The sequence below is a fragment of the Diadema setosum genome, chromosome 14 (assembly GCF_964275005.1).
Source record: "Diadema setosum chromosome 14, eeDiaSeto1, whole genome shotgun sequence".
Lineage (NCBI taxonomy): Eukaryota > Metazoa > Echinodermata > Echinoidea > Diadematoida > Diadematidae > Diadema > Diadema setosum.
In genome coordinates, this window is record NC_092698.1 from 10,376,679 (window position 1) to 10,403,616 (window position 26,938).

A 26,938-nucleotide genomic window follows, 5' to 3' on the forward strand; every position below is an offset into this window, starting at 1 on the left:
CCTGTGAAAAACTGACTTGATATAAAGCCGGAAACTCAAAGCACACAGCCAGAATCACTTATGACTTATCATTCCGCCAGAATCTGGGGTCAGATCAAGTGTAAAAATATTTCTCAAAATTCATTCAATTTAGACAGTGAGATACAGTTGGTATGTCAAACAGTAATGGGACTTGGAATTTCACAGTTTCATAGATTTCAAGGTGGTTACAACAGGGTTCCATAGCGCAGTCCCAAAGTGACATTTGATTTCTCAAACAAAAAAAAACTAAGAACTGATTTTAGGACAAGAAAGAATGAAACCATTTTAATGCTACATCCAAATTCCATGTACGCCACTGCTACAAAGTTGTTCCGGACAACTGGAAAGCTAGCTCGAGGCTTGCCTGACATAGCAGCGATTATGTGCATTGTACAATGTTACAAAAGAACAGAAACCTTTATGAGCTTGTGAGTGGGTGGGGGGTAGGGAGAAGAATCCACAGATTTGAATACATTAGAATAAGGGCTCACTGCTAACTGTTCTTTCAAATATATAATGTATTCCATACATATTTGAAAACACGATACAGTGTATATTACATATGTTGTACATCAACAAATTGATTAAAACTACAGAACAGGGACATTCATATCAAATCTGGTATATGACTTAACACGTATATGCATACCACTTTGCCAAGGTAAACTTCTTCATATCTAACCATGAACTCAGTGCACTGTGAGACTAGACATCTCTGCCAGAATTTGAGGGAGGTGACTAGTAGGGTCTTTTTTTTTCCACCAGGAGAGGAAGTATTTTGGTTGGCATGAAGAAACATGGAGCGAGAAAAGGTCATGACTTATTCCATAATAAGTATCACTATAATGAAGGTGAATCACACCACAAAATTTCATACTGGTACATCTCCAGCAAGAGGCTCACATGAGCAATTACACATCAGTATAACCATTTCAAGGTACATGTACATTTGTAGGCCATGATATTACACCTGCATGTACCAGCTAAGAATGTTCGGGAGTTAACTGTTGACAGAAAGCTTAGATAATCTCACACGACGACAACTTGGGACATACATGTATTTATCATGGGAACAACTGTTTCTGACAATAATCCTTACCATGCAATTCACAAGCAGAGCATTGCCATATGTTAGAGGGGAATCCAGTCAAAGCATAAGTTAGTCTGATATGAAAGAGTAAAATATTACGAGCTCAACGGTAAAATTTTGATTGAAATCTGGTGAAAAATAAGGAAGTTATGACATTTTGAAGTTTCGCTAACTTTTCAGGAAACAGTACTTGAATGGTCAATATGAATATGCAAATGGCAAAGTGAGCATGTCATTCCCTAACAACTTGCCACATGGTTTGTACATAAAATTTTGAAGTTTCCAGTTTTTTCATTCTAACGTAATTATGTCTTAGGCTCAAATCCTGATATATCTAATTGATCACTATTCTGAACCAGGAATAACATCATGTTTCAGACTTCCAATGACAGAAACATTGAATTTTTGTCAATTTTTTTTGTATACGATCAATGGAAAATTGTGAGGTTATGACATGGTCAGTTCACTTATTTGCATATTCATATCCACTGTAGAAGAACTGTTTTGTTGAAATAAACAAAACTTCAAAATTTCATAACTTCCTTATTTTTCATCCAATTTCAGTCAAATGTTTACCCTTGAATTCCTAAGATTTTACTCTTCTCTATGAAACTAACTTATATTTGGACTGGATTTCCCCTTTAAGGGTGTCTCTTTCTTTGTCAACATGCCCTAAAATATACTTGTGAACATGTTTATACCAGGAGCTGAAGACAGTGAGGGGAAGAGGTAATAAAATGACATTTCAGTTACGCAATACCTTCCATTATATGATGGTGCATGAATACCTTTGACATAGCTTGCAAGTGTCCTAACACACATACACAAAAAATACTACTTTAATAGAAATTAGTATTTCATGTGCACTGACCAAGTTGGTTCTCTCCAGGGGCTCACAAACAGAAAATAATAGAACGGCCATTCACAAACCTGTCTGCTTCCTATTTCGCTTTTCAAAACTCTCCGTAAAAATCCAGGTTATTCAGACAACCGAAGGTTGGAATACTCAATATACAAATACAACATGAATATGAAAAGATCAAATGAGGAAAAAATAAGCTTACAGGATGAGGTTCTCATACGTGAAAAAAAATAAACAAGACCAACAAACCGTAAAAAAAAATATCATACAAACATCTGCATTTGTCATGGTCAATGCATAATTAAATGGCCGAGTGGAGAGCATCTATGATACAAATGACTAGATAATCCTCAATTCACACATACATGTATTTTCCCTCCATATTTGCTGAGGATGATGCACAGTGTATTAACCTTACAGGAAGTCAATGTGTTCAAACTGTGTGACAATTCTATCTATGCACACCCTGGATTAAGAACATGTTTAAACCCCTCAATGTCTCCCACCTAACATGATATATCCCTGATGTCTTATCTCATTATGCAGCACAAGAGAAAGAAATAATAGGGACAACCAAATCTGACGGTAACAAAATACATGTACATCCAGTGGAGTCCTACATGAGATATAAACAGCATTTTCTCATTTTCAAATGTCACAAGAACTCCTTGAGAACTATGCATAAAGTTTATGTTGGGAAAGAAAATGCCAAACTTTTTGTCTTGTATGACCGACATTCCTGAGGTCTTGGTTATCTGTGTTCTGAGCCCTCTTCTATAACATCTCGGTGAACCTCAGAGATCTGACCAATCAGTGCTGCCGAGGATGTACATGAAAAAGTCTAGAAATGTGGCATGCTGAAGAAGAGATGGATCTGGCCTGCCTCTTTTGATCAACGCCAATTTCGTTCTTTTAGAATGACCAAGTGATATAGTTGTAAGTATCTATCAGGAAAGAAACAATCATCATATTCTGAACCTGATGCCTTTTCAGCATTTTAACATCTCAGTCCTCTGGAGTCAATCGTCTTCCTCCACCGTACACTCAGAAACGTATGGTGGTTGGTTGTAATCACTTGATCTCGTGCTGCTGAATACAGACATGCCACTGAAGAAAGAACAGTTTACCCTGAACCACACTGAGTAATATCAAGGAGGTTTAAGAGATGGAGTTCCAACTGGCTGTAATTATTCAAACAGTTGTCAGTTTTCTATTGATGTATAAAAGAATTCCACAGGTGCATTTGTGCCTTTGATGATCGATGTTCAATGCTGCCTTTCTTGCTCAGCAATCTGAAGAGTCATTTTGAATGTTAGCATGTTTGCTATAGTTTGCTAATTTACCAAATGAAATGAATTCTCACTTAATGATGAAGCATATAAAACAAAAGTCAATCCCGTCTAGAAATTTGTGCAATAAGTGTATTATTTGTAAATCAGAGCTGTATCATGGGAAGTGTTTGAAACTGTACCATCCTAGAAAGCTGGTTTTATAACTTTTCCTCTTAATTCCCACAAATAAAACTGATATGGAGTAATCTTTAAGTATGATTCTTTATTGATAGGTATACAAGATTAGTGCCAAGGCATGCCCAGTCGAGTAATTTTCATCTTTATTTCATCATTTTTTGCCCAATTTCTATTCGTGGATCCCTGTGTGTTTACCACTATATACATATCACATATCTTTTATAAGTAGTGATGGCAAAAGTAATTACCATCACAAAGACACATCTTCTATGGAAAGTGGCTGGTGATTATGCAATGAGACACATGTCAATTGTCTTCCTATCTGCAGGGCAGATCCAGTTTGGCACATGCTTCAAATATTTTTGATTGGCGGCATCGAAAATCCAGCAAAGGAAATAAAATGGTTATGACTCCACTCTCTTAAACCTCCTTGGTCATATCAAGAATTTTCTATCCTCTTTCCATCCTTGTTGCGGGAGAGAGTTTGATCGATTCTTAGCGTTTAATGAGAACATTTTGAATACGTAGTGAAATGCATGCTCTGCAGAATGCAAGTGTGTGCATGCGTATGTTTGTGCATGTGTCCAATCATTAGTGTCTTTTATGCAGCATATGCAAAATCACATTACTGGTAACTGAAAAAAACATAGCACAAAACACTGCACTATCAAAACTAGTCAAGTAATTTTTGCATGCTGGCAATGCAAAAATTAAAACTGGGAAAGAAAGCTAAGAGACAACTTGATTTCTTCTCTTTGATTTACTTTGTCTAGGGTTATCCAAATCCAAATATAAAGATTTTGACATATATACAAGGAAAATTAGTCTTATGAAAGAAGAAATGATGTATTATCACCATAAAATATATCACTGACCAGACAACCAGACTTTAAGAAACAGGAGTAACTGGCATATTACATTGTTTCTTTAATTTTAACTCCAATAAATCACTTGCTGTATTATGATGCAGCATTTTGTTTTCAGACTTTTATGTACAAGATGCCAACCCCTCGGTTGCCAAAATCTGACACATACCCAACTGTCTCTTGCAGCCATTGGCAAGTACATGAACGGATGTCTACATTCTTCAGTGGGCAAAATACCTGCTAAGAAGACTCATAGCTGACAAAGAAATAAAACAAACATTTCTCTTCAGCTTTCAATTATTTTCTCTACTTTGAGATGGGAGCAAAAGTGTTATGGCAGTCTCCTTTTTATCTCTTAAATATTCATCTTTGTCTCACTTGCTTCTCCACACAGAGAGAGAAACATTACAACATGAAATTACATCTTCTGACAGTTAGATGAGCTATCGTTGGGCAGGACTTTATACCATTCAACCATCTCACAGCACGTATCATACCTGCACAGAACAACTACATTTACAGACTTACTATTTACAATATGTGCAGCTTGGTGTGTATGAGCATTGACGAGTGATGTGATTTCTACAGCATACTGAACACAGGTTAGACAGCATAACACCAGAAAGTTTGCAAATATCACATTCTATATATAACCAAATTATGACATTCAAAGCTGCTCCTTTTCTTCTTGATTCAGATGCGAGAATATATATCTATATATAAACTTTGCTACAGTTTCAGCATGGTGAACAGCAAATATTCTGTCTTTGTCCTCAAACACAAGAGGTAGATTCATTTAAAAGTAATAAGGATTGTAAGATAATGTAATATCCCTGCTGTCTCATAATATATCCAATTCTCACTTAAATAGATTTTATCTCACATATTTCATCTAACATGTGCCTCCACTGCTATTGATTTATCCAAAGCAACACAAATAGAAGACCAAAACAGTGCAAATACCACCTTGTTTATGGACTCTCAGATCACTTTACAAACACCCTATTTGTAAATGAATTCTCTACATCCCAGTCCACTTTTACAGCTCTATTGCCGTGATCTACAGATTCAGATATAGCTAAACAAGACAGCGTTGCATTAGTTTCTTCACAAGGCTCTATTATCACAGTGGTATCAGTATGTTACTTTCTAACTCTCCCCATATATTTACATCAAGCATTAAGCCTTACGGGTTATACCTGAGAATGGGCCGACACCATGGGAATTGGCCATTTTAAAAAAAAAGAAGAAAAAGAAGAAAAAAAAAAAGGATGTTGACATGGGCAGCAATGAGGGGACACTGCCTACACTGAACATTAAACTTATGTGTCTCTTCTTGTAAAATCACCAGAAGCAGAATGCATTTTATGTTGCCATTATCTTGGGGAATTTGTCAAAGACCAGAGCAGAACTGTTCTTTCCTCGTCACTGTAGCCATGAGCTCTGCATCTAAGCATGGACCTACACCAAACAAGTTGAAGGATATTATAAGCTACTCGTTACATTTGACAGGTGTAACCTCTCAGAAATGTTGACAAATTAACACATTGACGAAAAGTCCCAAGTACACTTGACTTCTATGGGAAGTAAAATCAGCTTGTCCTCAGCAGGTTAATAAAAACTGAAGCGAAAATGCCTGCATCAATTTTAAATTTAACTGCCTATGGCTGCCCATAAAGTATGTACAACAAAACTTCAACCTCTGCCTCTATATTCTTTTAAACTTTGAAAGGTGGCAGTCATACTTCTCATCCACTTCTTGTTGTTACAACTTCTAAATCTATTTGTCCAAATACTTCTCACATAAACCTACAGAACCTTGGAAATCACCCCATGTCCCCTCATTTTCATTGTAGCGTGCCATCTGATCATTCCTTGCCAAAAAGAGAGAAAGAGAGAGAACTAAATAACCTATTTTCCCAGAGTCAGCCATACACATGGACACATTTTTCTACATGGCTCCTTCTCATTTAAATTACACTAATATTCACTCGGCCCATGTCCCATCTCACAATGTATCATTTGTATTGTGTATTTTGCTTTGAAATGCAAATGAAATGCAAATGAGATGCAAATGTCAGTGCAACAGCAACAGTATAAGAGGTACGCACATCAGCATGATGCCCCTTACAATACCAGAGGCAATGAATTAATCATTCTCTATATCACATTACAGCAGAATGTGATGATATGAATATGCATGTGTCCAGTGTGATACCTCGTACCTGCATGGTTTGATACTACCGGAAGCTACTGAAACACCAAGAATGGAAGTGGTGAGGTATGAAATGAAATCATACGTCTCCTGAACGTTGTGGCAAGGATGCAATTACAGTTCAAGCCCACATTTCCCCTTCCCTGATATGAAGAGTCTACATATCCACATTGTGAGGTATGAATCCGGCCTAAATCAACCTACCACACTCTATACACATCAATCTCTACTTATCTACTCATCGGTCTATGATGAACACGCAAAGCTGCAGAAAATCAGTTAGGCAAAAGTCGCACGAGGCTTCAGCACCTGGGGGAGCATGTGATTCCTACCCTCATATTCCTACAGAGCTACTGGTGAGCAAATGGTATATGGCAGCTTGTAAAAACATGAAGACTAATTCCAAGAATATGTTAAGCTTTGTGCTGAAGAGGAGGGTTGGTAATGATATCTTGTGTGCTGTACTAGTTTAAGGCCTGATTGCTTCAAGGATGACACTGACAAGCCAAAGACTACATAATGGAATAGGGGCTTCCCACATGATTGCAAGCAGTTGACACCAGTAATAAGCTTACAGGCGCTGCTCCAAATAAAACAGATTCCTGTGTTTTGGCTCATAAAGCATGCATATAATATTTTTCTTGCAAAATAGCAGCATGGAGGTATAAATCATTCAAATTGGGGTATGTAGCCCAAGTCTTTGTCTTGAATGACTCTTGAACAAGCAGGATTTCTTTCATCTTACAACTTACATTTACTTATAAATCATATAACCTACACTCAAACATGCAGACAGACAAGCATAATATGCAGAGAAGCAGCAAAACTCCCACTCACAGTATGCAGACCATTAATTACTACCGGATCAGGATGGATCTACGCTGTTTTCACTGATGAAGGTCTTTTCACCATCTGCCTAATTCTTGTTGTTATTGAGATCTTTTGTGCCTGACCATGAATTCAAACACCAAGCATGTTTCCCATGACCACAGATCCTTTTCACTTCCAACTGAGACAGTCCTCAGTTTGAAAGTACACACAGTTTACAGTGATGTACTCCAACTCAGTACCCATTTAGAGACATTCACGTCTACATACAAACACACACACAGACACACACACACACACACATTATGACACTCGCGGGCAGCATAACAGTAAATTAATCAAGACTTAAAATCAATTTCTCTAACCATATGACCAAAAGGTGTAAATCACACAGGAGCATCTACAGTGATGATGATTTACGAACCATATTCAGTTGTCATTAAACAAGCTAGATCATGGTGGATCCCACATCCACCTCAATGCTAATAGGGAACAATGAGTTTAGATTGTAATGTCCTTACCTTAATCTTTATTCTACCACCTAGAAATTGAGTTTCAGTTGGGGGGGAGGGGATAGAATCAGATTTCCCTCATGATTGACACGGGTGTTAAAAGTTTGATAGAGATTCAGCTATCGCATCTTTCCTTAACAAATAAAATAAGAAAAGTTACTTTTCTACAATTCATACCGAGAAACATGAGACTGATAATTTGCATAACCTGACATTCACTTAACTAACCTGTACATGACCAATGTGCTAAAGCAGTACACCTCTGACCTGATGAATACAATGAAAAAGAATGGAAAAATGAAAACACTCCTGATATCAAAAGGCAATTCAATCTGTGTTATAAGAGGTAAATATCATTGTCATGAAATGTTTGCTTGTTTTGTTTTGCATAATATGTGACTGTATGAAGAATGATTCTAGAATGTGACACTGCCCATGGCAATATATGGAAAATACCACAAAATATAAAATGTATACGTTTCTCACAGGCTGCTCTTTATACCCCCCCCCCCCCAAAAAAAAAGGAACCCTTGCAACTGTTTTCATGAATATTGTTCTGCAAGAAAAGATTCATATACCTTGATATATATTGTTTCTTGAATATGTAAACAGACATTTTAAAAGTTCTCTTTCATAAAATAGCAGATGCTAATGTACATGCTGAGAGGTTTTGAGGTGGTTTTAAATGTAATGAAAATACTTGTGCAACAGGACCACTCGTCATTAAAAGACTGACTAGCTTGTCATCTTATTCATACTTCAAGAGGAAAAAAGAACAAAAAACATCCCCACTCCCCATATTTAAAAACATTCATTGGTGAGAACAGCATTTAGGCAACATTTTTACACTGCAGCTGAAGCTTAAAGGTTAGCTAAATATGGCAGATACATAGCACTGGTTCTTTAAGGTGGACGAAGCCAGTACCAAGACATATGCTTGCCATTGCATCTCCACATCCCGAGAGAAATTTTCAAATTATCGAACACAGCTGCAGAACTCTTGTCACCATCTCCCTCATCTATTTGAGTCTCGAATGTTGAGGAACAAGTGAAGAGTTTGATTGCAAAATGGAGTAAGTGCCATTCTTTAAATTTTTAAAGCAAGTCCATCATCAGAAAGAGCAAAACAAAGCCTTTCTAATAACACCTCACTTGTTGCAATACAAGGAATATCCTTGGAGTTACGACTGAAAATATCCCATATCTCATTTGTTGTTGGTGGTTTTTTTTTTTCAGGTTTAATTGCAAACATCTCAAAACTGACAAGAATGGAGTTAACTCGTTTTGTGATAAACCTCTCCAAGTGAACCATTTTTACCACTTCCACAGCAGTCAACATCAACAGCTTTGATTGGACTTTCCCCGCAACGCGCATTTGTTTTTCCTCAATGCCTCAAGGCAAAGTCAGTCTTGACATTTCTCTAAAAAAAAAAAATTTTCAATTCAAATAGCACAGTGGAAAGCTGCAGGATATCCCTCTGGAAACGCACCAATATTTCCATCACACTAGACACGTCTCTTCAATACTAATTTTCCGGTGCTGGTAGTGTACATTGGTGCTCAGTGAGTCCTCTCTGGAGCTGATATGATCTTGCAAGCAAGCAGAGATCTATAGGGGAGAACTGATTCGTTGAGAGCATATAACCATTGGGGCCTAGTCAAATTAACTCTACAAGCAGCAAGTGCAGCTCTGATATTCCTAAATGGCAAAGAATGAATACACATCAGACTTACAATCATCACAATTGGCAATAAAATATCTCTTAAAAAAAGATAAGAAACACATTCTTCATGTATCTTTTTTAACAAGAAGAATAAAGTCATCCTGTTGGGAATTATATACGCCTGAAACGAGGTTAGTGTGTGGGAGGCTATTGGGCAAAGAACTTCAAATCATATAATGGCATTACACACGATGGTTTCCCATCTCTACGCTCTATAAAGCTTGTGTTGATGCAACACACACACACGGAAAAAAAAAAAAAAGACTTGATAAAAAAACAACAAAAAACGTAACCCTCACCAGGTATATCCCTGAATGATGTGACATATACAACCATCCACTTTGTAGTCTCACAGTAAGTATAGACTTGACATGCTAGCAAGGCTACCAGCACCGAATCCTGAAAAAGTCTCTGCCACTTCACAGGTAAATTCGTGAGGAGCACTTGCCACTCTACTTTCTGACTGCAGTGGAATGGTCTGCACACTGAATAATTACCCGATGATGTAGAGAGAGAGAGACAGACAAAGAGGGAGACAGAGACAGAGACAGAGAGAGAGAGAGAGAGAGAGAGAGATGGTAGGGTGATAGCAAGAGAGATATAAAGAAACAGAAGTTTGCATTACAAACATTACTCTACGCCCTGATAAAATAAAAGTTCCTGTGGTAACCTGAAGTCTGTTTTCATGTGTGTGAAACATTCGCACTGCCGAGGTAGAGTGCATTTGAGATAAGGTCTGGACTTGTGTCTTGATTGCTACAGCAATCCGTGTTGCAACTGAGGTAGACACTGGGATCTACTGAGTGGCCTTCCGGGGCCACCATGTTGAGGAACTCAGGAACTGCACCATCCCCAACGTCCCAGTCCATGTCCCCGTCCATGCCACTGTCACTGCTGGTGCCATGGTACGACGACGGGTGTGGGGGTGAGCTGGTGCCACTCTCCCCCTGGGCACTAGGGTCCCCCGGAGGGGCATACGCCTGTCCATCGCTATCACACGATGAGTTAGCTGTCGAGTGGGCGTGGACCAGACAGTGGTGGGCACCAGAATCATGGTCATTGTCTGCTAGTAGCGAGAGCAAGCGACTGATGGTCTCTTGTCTGCTGCCCCCTGCCAACTGGTCAGGGGGACAGGGCGGCTTCTCGGCACCTTGCTGTTGCTGCTGGTGCTGTTGCTGAGGGGGTGGGGACTGCATGTGGTGGAGGTGGACGGGGACACTGCCAGATTCCTGGCGGCAGATTCCTGGCTGAGGTAGAGTAGAATCCTGATGCTGCTGCTGAGGTTCTTCTGGGTGTGTGCTGTGACAGGAGGTGCTAGCTGCGGCAGTAACGGAGGTGGGTAGTGTTGTCTTGAGGTATCTGTTGTGGGGTGGGAGTGGGCCATGTCCGTTCAGCAGTGGTTCCTGACTCTTCGGGTCCTGGCCATTTAAAGAGGGAAAGCAAACAAAGCTCAATTAATTCTTCAGCATCCTCAAAATATTGCCATGATATTCGTGTACATGATCTTCTTTTTTTGTCCTTCTTTTTCCTTGCATCAAAATTCAACATTCATATTCCTTTATTCAATATTGGTACATAATAGTAAGAATTACAAACAAAGGAAAGAATTCTTTCTCTAAAATCCTCTACAGAAAAATGTCAACAAGTTAAACATCATGAATGGAAGTAGGAAGAGAAAAATATCGAATCATCGAACATTTGATTAAAATTTGAACAATCACCATGATAGTTTCGAGTATCTGAAGTTAAAAGATTCAATGATAACACAAACTATGGTTGCATTATGTTGACATGCAGTAGAGGAATCCTCTTCAGTCTAGTACAGAAAACCACCATTTTCACATCATTTCTCAGAAAAAAAAAAGCAAACACACTTTTTTAAAAAGTTGCTTCGAATATCTCAATGATATTACATCCTTTGAAATCTGGTAAGGCAGAAAAAATGAATTCCTCTCCAAGAATGTTTTTTCTTTTTAAAATATTTTCAGCACTCCTAAGAGAGGAGGCATGATGTAACATTCTGCATCAAGCTATGCAGGAGCACACAAGATCCACACATATAAAACAATTAGTTGGACTAAGCACTCCCTTAAGATGTGTCATTTTTATTCTATCTTTTCTTAGCTGTTACACTGACATTAGAATTATGACCACTGTCTAAAATCGGATACTGCTAAATTTCCATAGTTTGGCTGCTCGTATGTCTCTGCTTTTACTCAAAAGCAATATAACATCTCAGATATGGACCTTGTCATTTTTATCTCATTTTCTTTTTCTGGTTCTAAGCATGACATCATGATCTCATTGAGTCTACAAACCGTATCAGGGCATCTACCCCCAAGGGCAATTACCCTCCAGCTAAATATGCGTTAGTGATAAGGTCAGAGTAAAGATTAGGGTTAGGGTTAGGTTTAGGGTTTGAGGCTGGGTTAGGGTTAGGATTAGGTTCAGGATTAGGATTAGGATTAGGGGAAAGGGAAGGGTCCAGGTAATTGCCCAGGGGGTAATAGCCCTGACCCCTACAAACAGCAGGCATGGTGTTTTAACATCTGATACAATGCTGATGGAAGTTTACTACAGGAAGGGCAGACACTGACCTCTTCTGCTGTACTATGGATATGCTGATGACCAGCATGCTGCGGCAAGGGGTGGTAAATCTGTAGGTAAGGGGATCTGCCCTGGCCAACCATCTCCATGTGGTTGGCTTGGCTTCCCTCCTTGTCGGTGACACAGAACTGGTGACGACAGTCTCTCCTGGTCAGCAAGAGAAAAAGAGGTTCATTTTTTTATGTGATATAACTCATGGACTTGTAGATAACATGCTGAAGACGAGTCCCAAGTATACTAAGGCGAGTGTCTATGGGAAATGCATGTTGCAGCAAAATCAGCCCGTCCTCAAAGAGTTAAAGGAGATTGAAACCCAAATATACATGTGAATAGAGGAAATGCAGCAATATTAGTGGAACATGACAGCAAAGTTTGAGGAAAATTGAACAATCCGTAAAAAAAAAAGTTATGAATTCTTACAAAGTTTTGGTACAGTCATTGCTGGATTACAAGACTACAACACTTTGTGACGACACATACATATAAAATGATATTACGGTACCCTTAACAAACAGAGGAACAAGTCCAGGAAATGTGTACTTTTCATTTTCAAACAAATTATGCAATTTGTGGAATTCTCTTTCTCTTTATCTTATCATACATATGTGACACCATGACTTGTGATTATGAAAAATGATTATGCACTTCCGGGTCTTTTGCCCCCCCCCCCCCCCCCATTTAATTCCAAGACCATCTCTCAAAGTGGTATTGAGTATGCACATCACTCCCTCTCCAACCCCCCCCCCCCCAACCCATTTAATTCCGTGGCTACCTCACAGCCTGGCAAGAAGCAGACAGCACACTCTTGTCCAACGCCACACCAGATTTACCTGTGCCTGACCACCAGCAGAAGGGTGCAGATCATGATGCAGATCGTTGCTAGGATAATGCCTGCCACAATTCCTTTCTCAAGCTCTCCTCCAAGTCCATCAAAGGGACGATCCACTACATGAAAGCCAAGGTGGAGTGGCATACACAGTGGTCCATGAAAATCAAAACAATGTGGGTACATTCACTCAATATACAGATTCTTTGTTTCACTGCAGTCTCATGGACACAAAGACAAACCGAGTGCCAAAATATATATGAATAAATAAATAAATATATATATATATATAGAGAGAGAGAGAGAGAGAGAGAGAGAGAGAGAGAGATAAGGTGCATAGGTTGAGAGACAGGTAAAGACAGAGAGAGACAGACTGATTCATAGCTGGGCATAAAGACAGCATGAAAGAGAAATTGAATGACCAATGGACAACAAGACAGACAGGCAGACAGACAGACAGACAGAGAGATGGGAACACCAGCTGAGAAAGTGACATAGAAATAATTGCATATTGCATGTTGTGTGTCTTAAGTTTTCTTTTTAAATTCTGGAACATAAAGTCCTAAGTTCACCAAAAAAAAAAAAAAAGAAAGAAAAATGCTTACAAGTAGATGCTCACTAATCCAATGAAGAATAATTACTTTGAGAAATCCTTAATGACTTCCCTCTAGTTAGTCTCATGATATTTATGAGGAAAAAGTACTTTCTCAAAAAGAAACAAAGTCTGCAATAACATACATGTCAAATCAACTAAAATATCTTTTCGTCTCTAGGCAAGAAAAAAACATGGAGATTACTTGCAATATCAACCTTAGTTCACAAAAAACAACAGTAACTTCTACGCTATGATTGGAAACTACCGGTAATTTGCAGGGCAGGGTCAACATACAATGGTGATATGAACTAGGCAAAAAACATAACAAAAACACACACACACACACACACACGCACACACACACACACACACACACACACACACACACACACACACACACAAATTGAATTTAGAAGAGGGCAACTGAGGGCAGTTTAGGTCCTAAAGGGTCAAGTACTAAAGTGAAACTGAAAGTATTCCCTTCCTGTAATTGTAACACACTGCTCCATAACTGCCAGTGTTTGCACATTAAACATCAGTGGGGTTCCAAGGAGTTATCAGGTAGATACTTGTGTATTACAAGCATCTCAACGGGCAAAAATAATTTGCAAATCAGGAGGATGTTTATATTCTCAAGAGAGAAAGTGACAAAATATCTCAGTTTGCAGAAAACCTCCAACAGAATCGGGGCGACTTGGCAACTCAGCTGCTCTCACATCCTGTCACTCACTGGGCTCCAATCGCAGACCAAAAAGGGAGAAAAGAATTTGGGATTTACACTCAATGATACTATAATTATCATAAGAGTCCTCGACATGAACGGATGTGGTAGACATTGCTTCGTATTCCATCATTTTTGTGAAGCAAAATATTAGATATGCATGTTTGATCAGCTATGTATTTTTCTCCAACTCCAACAAGACACAGTGAGCGGTAGTATTTACCCAGTTTGCATGTTATTGCCATTGGAACTCACTTTTTGCTTTGCTATTTGAACATCTCTCATCTCGCAAACTTTATGTGATAGTCCCACATGCTGCAGTGACTGTTCCTATATTCGTGTACGCAATATACATAAGTACCATGACAAAAACTCAATGGGGACAGTCCGAGGATTCTGCCGCTAACCAAACCAAGGACGTTCGGGAAGAGGTATCAAAGACAATAGAAGATAACACTCACATGGTGTCCCTGTCGTCATTGGGTGCTCCTTCACCACATAGAGCACCGGAGTAGAAGAGGCCCCACCTCCAACGCTGGTGAATGCCTTCACTCTGAAGATACCACTTGGTGAGTGGTCCCTGGTGACATGTGGGGGGAAGGAAACATGGTGTGAGTCATCCAAACAACCGACTTTTGGAATGGAATGAATTGGGATGGGATGGAATGCAATGGAATGCAATGCAATGGGATGGAATGGAATGGAATGGGACGGGACGGGACGGGACGGGACGGGACGGAACGGGATTGGATGGGATGGGATGGAATGGGATGGAACGGGACGGGACGGGACGGAACGGGATTGGATGGGATGGGATGGAATGGGATGGAATGGGATGGAATGGAATGGAATGGAATGGGATGGAATGGAATGGAATGGAATGGAAAGGAATGGAATGGAATGGGATTGGATGGGATGAGTGGAATGGAATTGAATGGAATGGGATTGGATGGAATGGGATGGAATGGAATGGAATTGGATTGGATGGGATGGGATGGAATGAAATGGAATGGAATGGGATTGGATGGAATGGGATGGAATGGGATTGGATTGGATGGGATGGGATGGGATGGAATGGAATGCAATGATGGAATGGAATGGAATGGAATGGAATGGAATGGAATGGAATGGAATGGAATGGAATGGAATGGAATGCCCTGCCCTGTCCTGCCCTGTTAATCAACTTGACACTCCCATTTCTGGTGAAGAAAGCTAAGAGAAGATATCTACTTCATACCTTTCGCTGAAAAACATTAACCGTTTTGTGGACATTTTGCACACAAAGTGCCCCACTAGAATTAAACACTTGTGATTTGCTTACTAATGTAGACTTAAACAGAAAATGCCTTGGGTTTAGGGTTGGTTCAAAGAAGGTTTATAACTCCCAGGTGCATGGATTAATTTTCCTGGTATCGCACTGCGATTCGCTATACATTTTGTTTTGACTGCTAAACAAAGTGTCATTTGTGTAGCAATTTCACTAGAATTGTACACAAGTTTCTTCAAAAAACATACGCCCATCAACTAAAATTGCTATTCAATTTGAGAAGGGAAATTATTCCCTGCAGGTGCATGCCTTCCTTACCATTTGTCGAAACAATCTGCCGGGCAGGATCAAGCTGGGTACGGTTGATGGCACTGTAGGAGACCTGGTACTCCACAATCACACCGTTGGGTGAATGAGGCGGCTGCCATTTCACTTTGACGACTGTTGTCACATCAAGCCCGTTGAAGGGAACCACAGAGAAATGAATAGGCTCTGAGGGAACTGGGGAGTTTGAACACAGAAAACAAAGATGAGACAATTTGAGAACCACCACGACAGCTGACTGAAAATAATGAAACCAGCAGATGATGACGTCAATGCCAGTATTAATGACAGGGAAATGCACCGTCCCTGACAACTGGAAAACTTTCATGGAAAGAAAAGAAAGTAAAACTAAGAATAATCATGGCAATAGTGGAATGATAATGATGATGATGGATGGTAGCAGAGGCATGATTAAATTCTCAAGCTCTAGGCAAGTGGTAAAGTTTGGTCAGCAAAACAAAGAAACAAAATCAAGAATATTGAATGATGACAATATTACTGGCAACAAATGATGACAAGGATTGAAGAGGTATGGTGAAACCCATCAGCTCTGAAAACTCGACTGTGACAAGACAAAAAAAAATATACAGATATATAACATACATAATTTAGTTATGTTTATTTCTTTACTTATTCATTCATTCATCTATTCATTTCTATATAAATTACGACATTAAAGGTAACTTGACAAATTTCTGTATGTTATCAGTAGGAATGGATCATGCTGATGATAAGATCACGTATAGTGAGGTAGCAACAGCACATACAGTATCAACCAGTATTACCTTTCAGTAGGTCTCAAATATGTTGCCATTGTCTGACCGTTGACTTGGCAAGATCCAAATTTCAGAGAAGTCATTACAGACAGAAGCCAAAATTCCTTTGCAATTCCTAGTAAGTTTTTTAATCATTATTCTGGCATCTCTTTCAGATTTATTATTAGCCATCTCCTTATTAATCAAATGGGGTATTTACTTTCTCTTTTTTTGTTTATATATATATATATATATATATATATATATATATATCTATATATTTTTTTTTTTTTTTTTTTTTTGCATTACAGACATATCTTTAAATCATGCCTTCATGAAATTATAACAACCAAATAAGGAGTTACTGGGTTTATGGTACAAAATAAATCACAGGTTTTGTTTTCTTAACAGGGCCATCATTGAGCTCCAGCTCACATAACACAACAGGAATCGAGAGTGAAGTGTGTGTTTATTCTAAAATCATACTGCAGATATAATTTGCGTGAAGAAAAACACAATGCTACACACATTCACACATGAGAGTTAGGGAGACTCCAATCAAACACTATGGGACAAAGCTGGCATGGTATTTTAAAGAGTGTTTTGTTAACAATTTATTTCATTGATTACTAATGCAAATCACACGTAATAGAGTACTTATTATGTACTGGATTAAACAAGCTTCTTTCACTTTGCATACATGTAATTAATCTGTCAGGTATTCAACTTATGCTTGCTGAAATATTTTATTCTTTCCTGTCAAACAGTGCAACGGCTACAAATTGTATCTTATTCTTGACAAGTATATACTACTTGGATACAAGTTGCTAATTATAGCATTTTGTTTCAAAGGCATTTAAGTAATGCCATCAACATTTCATACATGTGACCTGTCACTGACTGTTGCAATACAGTGTTTCTTCACTACCATTTATTTTTCAAATCATTAAACGGTCGTCAATCAATTTAGTTCCATTCAGCAAGCAAAAAAAAAAAGAGAAATAAACGTTGTGTACAAAGCAATTAGGCATTTAATGCCATATAATGAACAATTTTGTATCTTATGAACATGATGGCCTACAGAAGTATAAAAGCTTTGCATTTTGGATTGTGAAAATTCAAGGGTGATGTATTGGAGATCAGTTCTGCTTGCTTACTTCTGTCAGAGAATGTTATCTCAGTCATACCATTATTTTTACTATTTACTATTTCTCTAAAATAGGGCTATTTGGCGATGAATGCAGATACCTGAGGTGTATATACTTGAGAGCAATCACATTAGAATTCATGATTATAATGGTATAATTACTGGAATTCCTATTTGGAAAAAAAAAAGTAGAAAGGACAGCCATAATGTGAACATGCAATTCTAAAAGAAGACTGAACAAGCAAGAAATTATAGTTTACTAATACTGCGTAAGTGACTTGGGGTGAAATGGTGGCTTCATTATGACTGTATTAGTGGCTGTTGAGGCACTAATGTCAACAATACCATGTTGAAAAAAAGCTCATACATTACATTCTAGTAAAAATTCTTGAAACCACTGCTAATAACATGCAATATGGGTGTATAACAGATAATGAGGTGCAACTGATTGACAAATTGCCCTACATCGATGTAAATAAGCACTGAATTGATCAGTGTTTTAGTAGTAGCCATGATAAAAAATCATGGGCGTACATACTCGAGCAGGATTCGAACCTACGACCTCCTGATCACCGGACAGGCGTCATCTCCACTAGACCACCGAGCTTTCGCCCGACAGCAAGTGTTGGTTCTAATCCTTATAGCATGCAGCAGGTACTGCTTTGTTATTCAAATTCATGAAATTCTTCCGTCGAGATGTTATCATTGCAACTGATTGACAAATTGCCCTACATCGACGTAAATAAGCACTGAATTGATCAGGAAGATAATGAGGTTTACTAATGTTTACATTCATATAATTACACTATCAATATTGTTGTATGCCTATGTGGTCTTACCATAATTCGTAACATAATATGACACATGCACAATCTAGGAAACAACTTGAGAAGACTCAACACATTATGGAAGAAAGTTCTGGACGGTGAAAGTGTGAAATTTAAAAAAAAAAAAGGCAAGTTAGTAATATATCAGCAGCTTACAACAACTTTTGAAGAGGATTAATAGACTACTACAGCATCTGCATACAGTGTGATCGATTGAATGTTTTGTGGATACAGCATAGTATGCACACCCTGTTATGTGATGCAAATGCACTTGCCCATAACCGATCATTTTTGTGCAAAAAGATATACAACTGCTGGCTTTTCCCCCATCTGTTCACACAGGACAATTAAAATGCTCTGCCTTTCATTTGTTTTCTAGGCCTTATTCAATTCAAACCATCATCATTTAATGTCTCCACTTCTTCTTAAAAAAAAAAACTAAAAACTAGAGAAGCACTCCGAGAGAGACCTCTGCCAAGCAGCTACTTTCCACTAATGATCTTGTTTTTCCATAGAGATCAGTGATTTCCACCTATACATATCATACATGCTGAAAATCACCCAATTTTCCAATATAGAAGCCTTTGTTACGTCATAAACCCTCATCTGTGCGGTGCGCCTCGCCCCAGCAGAAACTAGAGCATGCACTTCATTGTGCGTATGAAATCCTAAAAAATGTGCAGCTTGAACTCCCAAGTTCCTTGACCCTACCTGCCGAAATATCGATAATTGTTCATAAATCCATTAAAAAAAATTTTAGATTGCTATTAAGATTTAATCATCTGTTCCTTGTGTCATTCTCAAAATTTCCTGCAAGTTTCATCCAAATCTGTTCACAACTTTTTGAGTTATTTTGCACACGGACAAACAAACCAATGGTAATGCAAACATAACCTCCTCCCTTGGCTGAGGTAAACATAAATAAATAAACCAGATACACTAAGGTTCTCAGCCATCGTGGCTGTTACTCCAATAAACCTCTCCTAGTCATATCAAATCAGACTTTCTCTTCGGCATCATGATTCTCCTCCAGAAAGCAGCTAGTTAAATTTTTTTTCAATTTCCTCTTTGTTTGGCAATGGGACATATTTATATGTTGTTGTTGTTGTTGATGTCATTCTCTCCTTCTCTTTCTCTCTGTTTGAACAAGGTAAAGGCAAGTCCAGTTGTAGCTATTCCTGTGTTGTCCCTTGCAGAAGTCAAAACCTGGACGATATGTGTAGCCGCGTCCGTACCACTAGCAGTTTTATGTTGCTACGTATCTCCACCAATCCACACAATTTAGTTCTGCGGGTAAAAAGGTATGAAAAAAAGTACCTTTCAAAATTGTGGTGTTAAAACTGCATTGCAATCCCTGACGGGTTTTAGATATTGATGTACTGTAGGTTTGCATGCCAACAGCAGGCGATTAATTGGAGCACATAATGCTAGTTCTCGATTTCAAAATACTACCTTCACTCAAATTCATAGGAGCTTTATGTAAATATGGTGCCACTATTACCAAAGCATCCATGTTTGCTGAACAACACTGCCACATGACCCACAATCATGCGGTGTTGCTGTTGAAGGGGAGTGTAATCTCATGAAGCTACCATCATATGCTTGTAACGAGTATGCTTGTTCGCATATAAACTGTGAAGTAATACAAACATGTATCATAAATATGTCTAACATTCAAGTCTAGCCATGAAAAATTTGACTAGAACTATACATAGCTAGGTAGGGGACTATAATTCTCTGAATAATATATGTCAACAAGGCATTTTAAACAGTTGAAAAATATATATATACTATATTACATTTGGCATTGATATCACATCTAGATAAGTAATTGTCATGTCAGCTACTAAGTACAACTCAACCACCTAGAATGGGATTTACTTTTAGCAACCTATCAGTACTATGAGTTTGTTATGAAGTCCATACCCCCTCCTTTGAGAGGGGGAGAGAGTTCTGTAACGAAAAGGCAATACACTTAGCATTATGACATCTATAGTAGTTTTGGTCAAAAGTGCAAAGCACAATTGCTACCTTGAAGATCTACACTCATATTATTACTTATAAAAGAGCTGTAATCCATGTGTGCATAACAAGCATATTTGACACATCTATGCATGTCTTGCATAAAGTTTCCAAGTCAACATGTGTGTGCCTCAAATATTCATGAAGTAGGCAATGAGACTTACTTTTCTTTGTAAATCCTTCAAAAATGCAGGATTTTGTGACAGGAGTTCGGAGTTCTCTGTGTCAATCTGCATTCCAGTTGTGCTGACGGATAGTCTGGAGTTTTCTGGTGTAATACAAAATCATCAAAACCCTCTTTTTTTCCCCATTATGCCAGTTGAGTAAGATATATGGGTCCAGTCAAGTCACAGCCACTCTGTCCCAGTATGGAATGTCACTGAACAGGTTAGCAACCTTCTAGTGTAAATCAAATTAGTCAAGGCCCTTCGGATGCTGTAGCACTAATGACGGTCATGCTCTCCAAGTACTAAACATGACATCATCGGAGATTGTGCCTTTTTGGTATGACAGCAGGCGGTGTGTTAATGCCTTTCTGGTATTGTATGAAGTGCATTAATGCCTTCCTAGTATGGCATGAAGAGTATTAATACCTTTCTGGTATGACATCAGGTGAGTTATTGAGTTTTTGGTATGACATCAGGTGAGTTATTTCATGGTGAGTTGATGTTTTTCTGGTATGACAGAGGGTGAGTTAATGCCATTCTGCTATGACATCAAGTGCATTAATCCATTTCTGCTATTACATCAGATGCATTAATGCCTTTCTGGTAATACATCCACTAAATTTTTGCCTTTCCAGTATGACATCAGGTGCATTAAGGCCTTTTTGCGATGACATCAAGTGAGCGAATTCCAGTATGACATCGTGTGAGTTAATGCCTTTCTGCTATAACATCAAGTGCATTAATCCATTTCTGCTATTACATCAGATGAGTTACTGCCTTTCTGGTATGACATAGGGTAAGTTATTGCTTTTCTGGCATGATATTGAGCTATTGCCTTGCTGTCATCATCAGGTGAATTAATGCCTTTCTGCTATTACAACAGGGGAATTATTGCCTTTCTGCTATTACATCAGGTGACTTATTGCCTTTCTGCTATAACATCAAGTGTGTTTATGCCTTTCTGCTAAGACATGAAGTGCATTAATGCCTTTCTGGTAGAACATCAGGTGAGTTATTGCCCTTCTGCCATAGCATCAAGTGTGTTAAATGCCTTTCTGCTAAGACATGAAGCGCATTAATGCCGTTTCTGGTATGACATCAGGTGAGTTATTGCTTTCTGGTGTGACATTAGGTGAGTCACTGCTTTTCTGGTATGATATCAGGTGAATTATTGCCTTTCTGTTTTGATATTGAGCTATTGCCTCGCTGTCATCATCAGGTGAGTTAATGCCTTTCTGCTATTACATCAGGTGAATTATTGCCTTTCTGTTTTGATATTGAGCTATTGCCTCCCTGTCATCATCATGTGATAATGCCTTTCTGCTATCACATCAGGTGAATTATTGCCTTTCGGCTATTACAATTATTGCCTTTCTGCTATCACATCAGGTGAGTTATTGCCTTTCTGCTATTACATCAGGTGAGTTACTGATTATCTGGCAGGGGGCATCAGGTGAGTTCTTGCCTTTTCTGATGACTACAGGTGAGTTAAAGTCCTTCTGGTGTAGCAATACAAGGGTTACACACTCTCAGATGTATCATAAAGGGAATTTCCTTCATCCTGGTATGGTATTAAATGAATCCATGCTCTTCTGGGCCCTGTTTCATAAAGCTGTTCATAAAGTTATGAATGACTTACGAACGACTGGTGATCAGTTCTTGTGCTGAATTATTGAAATTTTGATAAGTATAGCACATCAGAACTGATCACCAGTCGTTCGTAAGTCATTTGTAACTTTAAGAACAGCTTTATGAAACACCTCCCTGGGCCCCATTTCATAAAAAGTTGTTATGATTGTATCTCTTGCTGGAGTGGCAAATGTCATGGTTAACGACAAAAATCCAGCTTTCTGATTGGCTGTTGATACATGAAGTTGCTCCTGTATAATCTTATTTTTTGCAAATCAAGGTTGGGCTGCAAATTTAACAAGGGAAAATATCCTGAATGGACTGGCGTTAGTGCACTTTACGATAGTCTCGAAATCAAAATTGTGAAAACAACATCTCGCCAAAATGTCCGTGACCCATTCATTCGCAAAAATATCTGTAAATATGTGAAAATAACAGCTTGTACAGTATTCTATCAAGATTTGCTATCCTAATACCTTTTAGGAAATGGGACCCTGGTGTGACATTAAATCTGTTCCTGTCTGACATCAATCAAGTAAAGACCCTCTTAACGAAATCAGACTTTGGGTGACACTGAATGAGTTAAGGGCTTTTTTGATATGTCATCTCATGTCAGCAACTGTGTAACAGACTCACGGCATGCAATGGATTAAATTAAGGCCTTACTGTGTTATAACTTCACATCAAAAGCGTTAGGAGACTTCTGGAGCGATATGAAATGCCTTAAGGTCTGTTAAGTGTTATCAACGAAATCAGACGAAATACCGAACTTCTGGCGTGACTGTAGGCCCTTTGGTGTGACATTAAATTGAATATGATGAGTGTGCAGAGTCCTGATGTGGAGGTGGCATTAAATAACTGGAGGTCCACTTGATGTGTGTGTCATTAAATAACATCAAATGAGTTGACATGCTATTCGGTGTGAAATCAGATTGACAAAGGTCCTTTGGTGCGCAATGAATTGAGTCAAAGCCTTACTAACATGTCATCAATTGACTTATGGTGCTTCTGACATGACCTCTGGTGAGTTATGGCATTTCTTGCTTCATATGTTGCAAAATATGCCTGTCTGATACAGCTTGGTAACTACTGCTAGTCACTTGGGAGAACCACATGAGGTCGGTATCATTCACATATTCAGGGGTGTGAGAATACTAAAAGAAAAGAAGACTGAAAGAATCTAAAACTGAAATATATTAATCTGTTTACATTTCAATGCATTTGAACTGCCAAAAAAGTGGGTTTTTGGCTGAGAGAAAAAAGTCTGAAATGAGATTAAACTCTGAACTCTCACATCCATGCTTATTCTCCAGAGTATCACGGCACGTGTGTGGCCAGGACCACTTCAGCCCTGCTCTTTGCCAGGAGAAGTGATGTGGGACCTTTAAATCATGTGTGAGTTGTGACTGTCACACACACCTCCATTCTATGTTCTAACCTGTCATGAGCGTTTTGCCTCTCACAGAGGTATGATAACACACAAACATTGCTCAGCTGAAATATCACTGGGCCACAAACCCAAGATATCTGGATGTAACAGCAGAAGCATTGTAAGATCCGACCTCTGTTAGTCCAGTGATGTAGGGGTCGGCGCCCACCCGGATATGATAGAAACAATGTTTACGTACGTGTGCCTGTACAGCTGTCGACCCAGTGGTAGGTAAGTAGGCCTAAGTAGTATACATCGCAAGTGTGATGAAATCTATGCTAGCCTACTTCATATCATAGTTTGTTTTTTTTTCATGGAAACTAAAATATTTTAATGCAAAATTTGTTTCTGTTGGGAATATAATAGGTAAATCTTGTGAATTTTGTAGGAGTTTTAATTGACTTTGAAATCACTTTTTTTTTTCATCTTCACTGCATGAACGCATCCAGATGATAGAGAGTTCCAGATGAGAGGTGGCCAGAAAATCAAGGTCGGACTGGATATTGAACCAACTCACCACCTAGCTACGATCTTGCTGGGATGATCTCCAATGACTTGGGCCCTGCTGTTGTCATGCCCACAAGAATCAACAACCTTTTAGGTTTATTCAATGAGTCTAAGATCAATGAGTGAAGGCTCTTCTGATGGTACATGAAATGAGTTACAGTCCTTCTGGTGTGACATTGAATGAGTTACGCCCTTCTTCCTGTGACACATGCATCACAGCGCTCATGGTGTTATGTTAAATGAGTTAGGGTTCTTGTATGACACACCACACAGGTCTGGTCAATGTAATCATGTCATCAAATCACATGCGTTCCGTCTTAACACAAACCAGCAATACCGATAGGAGCTATTTTTGAATTCACCATCATATCAACAAAAGCATTGAAATCAAAAATGTGATGGCTATATCTGAAAGAGGGTACAGAAACATATTTGCTGAAGTATGTCAATCCATTTCCTGAACAAATTCAAGGAAAAATCTCTGATCTTCACCCAATGGCTTGTTCCTCAGAAATCAAGACCCCAAGTCTAGCATGCCAATCTTTGCAAGGTCAATCATATGTAACCATCAAAGTGTCAGAGGATATCGACAGTCATTTGTGAGTTACGGCAGTCCACAAAAAGAAAGGAAAAAAAAGACTGGATATGGACAAACAGAAGTGATGGGCAGACAAAAAAAAAAATCAACAGATAGTGAGATGGCCAAACCAACACTAATTTACATAATGTGCAATGCACTTGCATATAGATTTGGGGAACCACACACACAAATATCTCACATTCACAACATAATCATCTCCAGAGTAGGACATTTCAAGTCAATGCATTCCTTAAACAAGTATTCTTAACATTCACACAATTATGAAAGTGGCAGCAATTCTCTTCTTTTAAAAAAAAAAAACAAAGCAAACTTGAAATGCAGTTCGATTTCATTGTTTTGTACAAAGAAATGTCCACATTAGAGAATCCTTACCATCTTCCAGCGTCTTCAGGTATATTTGGTGACTGTACGCACTCTCCATGTCCCCTCCAAATGCCTTGACACTCAGGACGTACTCCGTGAAGGGGGTCAAGTCACGGATAGTGGCAGCACATATTGTGCTGTCATCATAACAAGATAGTGAAAGGATAAAAGGTTACAGTCATGTACTGAGTTGAAATATGTTGAGATATTTTATCCATGTTTGACTGCGCCTGGACACTTAAAAAAAAAAATTAGGATCCCAGCAAATCCAATGACACGTGAACCTATAGCCTGTTACTTACTGAGCATTAACACAACCACTACGGTAAACTGGAAATGAAAATGTCCTTGTGGATACAAACAAGCATACACATAACCTTCACCATGTCAACACATTGGTTGATCATTGAAATCAGTGAATTTCTGGGTAAAAGTCTACATTCACAATATCAATTAAATCTACTGTAAACTGCAATAGGTGACAGCTTCATGAACAGTTATTTGTTTACAACACAAATTATTATTTTGTTCACAGCTGTTGGATGACAATGCAATGTCTAGAGGAATATAGTGGCATTACCTTCGTTGCTCAAAGCTTCTGGAGTACGCCTTTCGGGACGGCTCCCCGTAGACCATGTAGAAGTCCACCTGAAAAGCTGTATGAGGACGCTGCCACTGGAGGGTTATGGCAGTGGCTGAAATGGCTGAACCCCTCAGGTCAAAAGGAGCCAGCAAGATGGGCCTGTTTTGACCTGCACAGAGGTGTCACAAAGGGAGAACGTATGTTACCAACAGTATCAACTTGTACAATCACACAGTTCTACTGTCCAGCATGCAAAGGTACACTTCTGGAAAGTGTGATGCACTTATCTAACACATGAAATTAAAGCATGATGCCACTCCACTCTCAAATTGACCAAAACTAAAGTAATAGAGTAAAATCTACAGGTAGAGCATAACTTTCACTGATATTTGATATTATATTCCAAAGTTATAAAGAGTTTGATGTATTTTGCTGAATTATCATTTGCTACAATGACAAATGTATTTTGAACAAGACAATGAAATCACTGCCTCATAATTCTCCCACTGCTCAACCACTTTTGTTTTTGTTTTTCAAATTATGTTGATCACAGCACATATGTGATTGCCTAGCTCAAATCCCACAAAAAGCAGGCCAACATGAATTTCCCATTTTTCCACATAGTTTGCAAGAGTAGGCTCTAAGCTTTACAAAGATATATAATTGGCTACTTTTGGATCATCCTAACCCATTGAAAGAGTGACTGAAATAAAAGAGACTTGGGAGATGGAGACTTGGTTTCATAGAAAAGGGAGAAAAGAGGATTCAAATATTAGGGTCACTCAGGTGTGCTGTGTGTAAAAAATAAAAAATAAAAAAAATAGATAAATTAAAAAAAAATCAATGTATTTCCTAGTGAAAGCAGTGCCTGTTAAAAAAAATATGGTCCAGAAAAACTGCTAACATCTCAATTTCAGTACTGTTTTAAGCCACTGAATTTTGACAGTAAACAGAAAAAAAAAAATTACTCTCCAAGGGAAG

At 38.6% G+C, this 26,938-nt stretch overlaps 1 protein-coding gene across 1 annotated transcript in view; it reads right to left on the reverse strand.

The window, feature by feature from the left end:
- Positions 1–10,270: 10,270 nt before the first annotated feature.
- The window catches only part of LOC140237929 (protogenin B-like), a 79,477-nt gene continuing 62,809 nt past the window's right edge, over positions 10,271–26,938 (reverse strand). Inside the window, exons 13-19 of the mRNA XM_072317859.1 lie at positions 25,955–26,126; positions 25,384–25,511; positions 15,922–16,104; positions 14,798–14,968; positions 13,025–13,139; positions 12,185–12,341; positions 10,271–11,005 (exon numbers count right to left, since the gene is read on the reverse strand). Coding sequence (XP_072173960.1) covers positions 10,271–11,005; positions 12,185–12,341; positions 13,025–13,139; positions 14,798–14,968; positions 15,922–16,104; positions 25,384–25,511; positions 25,955–26,126 — 1,661 coding nt within the window. The remainder of the gene's footprint in view (positions 11,006–12,184; positions 12,342–13,024; positions 13,140–14,797; positions 14,969–15,921; positions 16,105–25,383; positions 25,512–25,954; positions 26,127–26,938) is intronic.